This window comes from Charadrius vociferus, unplaced genomic scaffold, assembly GCF_000708025.1.
Source record: "Charadrius vociferus isolate BGI_N301 unplaced genomic scaffold, ASM70802v2 scaffold2020, whole genome shotgun sequence".
Lineage (NCBI taxonomy): Eukaryota > Metazoa > Chordata > Aves > Charadriiformes > Charadriidae > Charadrius > Charadrius vociferus.
The window spans coordinates 3,734-7,382 of NW_009646376.1; the positions used below are offsets into that span (position 1 = coordinate 3,734).

Consider the following 3,649-nt stretch of genomic DNA (forward strand, 5'->3'; position numbering starts at 1 on the left):
TCGCTCTGCCCGCCCCCCCTGGGAGAGGCGCTGCTGTGCTCCCCCGTGGGAAGCCCTGTATTGCCACCGCGCCCACCCTGCGCCCACCGGGACCCCGGCCCCCCCTGCCGCCCACACCCACCCCAGGGATCCCTCCGGCTGTCAGCACACCGTAAGTGAAGCGTCGGTGAGCTCTGGCCCCACATTTTGGGGTCTGAGCTCCAGCTGGGGTCACGGCTCACCACCCTGCCTCTGCTCGTCTCTCCTAGGGCACCGGGGATGAAGCCGGTAGCGAAGGGAACCCCCTTAGCCTTGGGGCTGAACTCAGTTAAAATCCACTGCCAGAACGAAGCCGTCTACCAGTACCACGTTACCTTCAGGTATTGGCATGGGCAAGGGGGTCCAGGCTCTCCTGCAGCCCCTTGAAGGGTGGGTGTCCCTCGGCAGAGCCCTCCTTGTCCTTCCCTCCCTCTGTCCCGGTAGCCGATGGAGCGGCCAGCGTGGCCACGGTGCCTGCGGGCACAGCCGCCGCAGGGCAGCAAAGCAAACGAGCTCCATCTCTTCCCCCTCGTGGGTTTTTTGGCGTCCTGAGTGGGGTTTCACAGTGGGGAGAGGAGGGTTAAAGGACCGAGGACTTGCCAGCCGTGACAGGTAATGCATCCCCGTCTCTGGCAGCCCCGAGGTGGAGTGTAAGAGCGTGCGCTTTGCCATGCTGAAGCAGCAGCGGGCAGTGACAGGGGACGTGACCGCGTTCGATGGCTCCATCCTCTACCTGCCTATCATGCTCCCCCAGGTAAGGTGTGATGCAGTCTGTGCCAGGGTGCAGGTTGTTCTGGCCCATCTGGGGGCGTGGGAATGCCCCCCCATGTCTCCAGCCCGTGTGCTGGGTAGGAGAGCATCCCTCCCGCCCCGGCTAACGCGCTGTCTTGCCCCACAGCTGGTCAGTCTGAAGACTCAGAGGAAGAGCGACGGGGAGGAGATCACCATCACCATCCAGATAACCAAGGTCCTCGAGCCCAGCTCAGATCTCTGCATCCCCTTTTACAACGTGGTTTTCAGGAGGTGAGGGATGGCAGAGACCCTCCCCGAGCTCCGGGGAAGACACCGTCCTCTTCTTCCTCCTCCTTCTCCTCCTCCTCCCTCCGCACCTGAGCCCATCTTGCTTTTGTTTTCCTTCCCCAGGGTGATGAGAATCTTAGATATGAATCTTGTTGGGAGAAATTTCTTCGAACCTGCCCAGGCCACCGTATTGCAGCATTACAGGTGAGTGCTGGACATGGTTTTCTCCCGCTGCTCGCGCGGGTGCAAGACGGGAATGTCCCTGTTCCCCTGGCGGTAGTGCAAGGCTGGGAATTCGGAAGTCTTTGCCAGGTCAGCTCTTTTGGCCAGCTCTGGTTAGCCTGACCTCAGAGCGCCTGTTTTCTGCAGTGCAATTCAGGGGTTATTAGCTGAAAGCTGGCAGCCAGCTGGGAAATAAATCCTCTGTGTTTTGAGCACTCCTTGGTGAGCGGGATGCCTGCCCGGTTCCTCTGCCAGCGCCGTTCAGGCGGCTCCGGTTTTATCCTGGGCGCCGTTAGGCATCTTTCCTCCTCGTCACAGGCTGCAGATTTGGCCGGGATACTCCGTCAGCATCCGGAAGAAGGACGGCGGCCTCTTCCTCTTGGTTGACCCCATCCACAAAGTCATCCGCAGCGATTCTGTCCTGAATTTCATGTAAGAGAGGGAGGAGAAAACCCAGAGGAGCCCCACAGAGTTTTGGGGATGAGGGTGGTTTTCCAGCAGCCGTGTGTCCGGCGCTGGTCCTCAGCGAGGGCAATGCTGGCTGCGATCACCGGGCTCACGGCCACTAGTGCCGTTTTGCAAAAGGCATTTCATTTTTGGGGTACCCTGAGCCTCTCCTCCTCCCTCCCTCCGTGCTGCAGGCACACCATCTACAAGCAAAGCCTCAGCAGCTTCCAGGATGAGTGCACCAAGCAGCTGGTGGGCAGCGTGGTCATCACCCGCTACAACAACCGCACCTACCGCATCGATGACATCGACTGGAACAAGACCCCGAGGGACAGTTTCACCCTGGCCAGCGGCGAGGAGATCACCTTCGTGGACTACTACAGGTAGGGGACCCGCTGGAGCATCCCTTGGGATGAGCGTCTGTGGGGAAGGGCTGTGACCCGAGGTGGGTGAGCAGGAGCAGGAACATCTCGCCTGATGCCATCTCCCGGCTCTTTGTCCAGCAAAACCTACGGCATCACCATCAGGGAGCTGGACCAGCCACTGCTCATCCACAGGCCCAAGGAAAAACAGACGCCGGAGGGGAAGGTGAGCCAGTCACAGAGATGTGAGGAGGGGAAATTGAGACCCACAGTCTTTTCTTGGCTTCTCCAGCCCCTGTCCCGGCCCGTCGCTGGGAGGGCAGGGGCTTGTGGCCCCCCTCGGGGCGCTGACAGTGCGTGTCCCCCTCCCTGCAGCGTTGGCTGGACATGGTACTGCTCGTGCCGGAGCTCACCTTCATGACTGGGCTCCCCGACCTAAAGAAGGACAGTCGAATGGTGAAGGTCAGAGCGTGTTTGCATTTGATGGTCCCTGCTCACCCGAGACGGTTTGGTGAGCTGAGCCCCCCCCGGCCAGCCGCTGCTGGGGGAACCTCAGAGCCCCCCACGGCACCGGGGGGGTCCCTAACCCACCTCCTCCTCTACCCACCCGCCGCAGGACGTGATGCGGGAGATGCTGCAGAGCCCCAGGCAGCACTACGCGCGTCTCATCAGCCTCCTGCGCAGGATCAAGGACAGCCCAGAGGCTTCGAGGGAACTGATGCGCTGGGGGCTCAGCCTGGACCAAGACATCCACAGGGTAAGGGCTCTGCGCTTCCACCCCCGGGAACGGAGGCAATGGCTGTACCGCGGCGACACCGGAGCTCTTAACGGGTTTCTGCTCCGTTTAGACCCAGGGCCGAGTCCTGCCCCTGGAGAGGATCAACCTACGGCACAGCTCCTTCATGCCCGCCGAGGACCTGAGCTGGAACAAGGAGGTCACGCGAGAAGCCTCCATCTCGGCGGTGAGCCCGCGGCTCGGCCCTTGCAACAACATCCCCTTGTTTGAAAACTGGGATGGGTTTTCTTGGTGCTGGCATCCCGGCTGCCCCGCTTCTCGTCTGAGCTTGTTCGAGCTAAAACCCTTCCCTTATTTATGTTGGCTTTATGCTACAGCCTGTTTTTCCTAAGGAGGTTAGAGGTACGTGGCCGCGGCGTCGGCTTTCCCACCTCCTCCTGCGGTGGCTGAAGGCTTTCGGACTTCAGCACTCGGATGTTACGTGCCCTTTAGGTTCCTCTTGGGCTGCTTTCCCTCTCCCAAATTTCCCGCTGGGCTGCAAGGCTGGGAGCTGCGTGTTTTGGCAGCCGTGGCCCCGAAGCAAGGGTTGTCCTGGCTTCCCTCCTAGATCGCCATGAATTACTGGCTGCTGGTTTACCCCAAGCGCTTGCAGGACCTGGCGAAGGATCTGGTGGCCGCCATGGAGAGCGTCTGCGGCCCCATCGGCATGCACGTCAGCCGTCCCGCCTTGGTGGAGCTGAAGGATGACCGCATCGAGACCTACGCCAAGACCATCCGAAGTGTTTTGGGGAGCGAGGTGAGGAGGCGGGGGGGGGGACTCGGGGAGGGGGATATGTTAGCAAAA

General features: G+C 61.1%; 1 protein-coding gene across 1 annotated transcript in view; it reads left to right on the top strand.

Annotated features, from left to right (window-relative positions):
* The window catches only part of PIWIL2 (piwi-like RNA-mediated gene silencing 2), a gene marked incomplete at its 5' end in the record, with an annotated part of 10,470 nt that overhangs the window by 3,645 nt on the left and 3,176 nt on the right, over nt 1-3,649 (top strand). Inside the window, 11 exons of the mRNA XM_009894356.1 lie at nt 249-359; nt 655-772; nt 917-1,041; nt 1,162-1,242; nt 1,579-1,692; nt 1,902-2,090; nt 2,211-2,295; nt 2,445-2,531; nt 2,686-2,826; nt 2,918-3,031; nt 3,413-3,643. Of these exons, the coding sequence (XP_009892658.1) occupies nt 249-359; nt 655-772; nt 917-1,041; nt 1,162-1,242; nt 1,579-1,692; nt 1,902-2,090; nt 2,211-2,295; nt 2,445-2,531; nt 2,686-2,826; nt 2,918-3,031; nt 3,413-3,643 (1,396 nt within the window). The remainder of the gene's footprint in view (nt 1-248; nt 360-654; nt 773-916; nt 1,042-1,161; nt 1,243-1,578; nt 1,693-1,901; nt 2,091-2,210; nt 2,296-2,444; nt 2,532-2,685; nt 2,827-2,917; nt 3,032-3,412; nt 3,644-3,649) is intronic.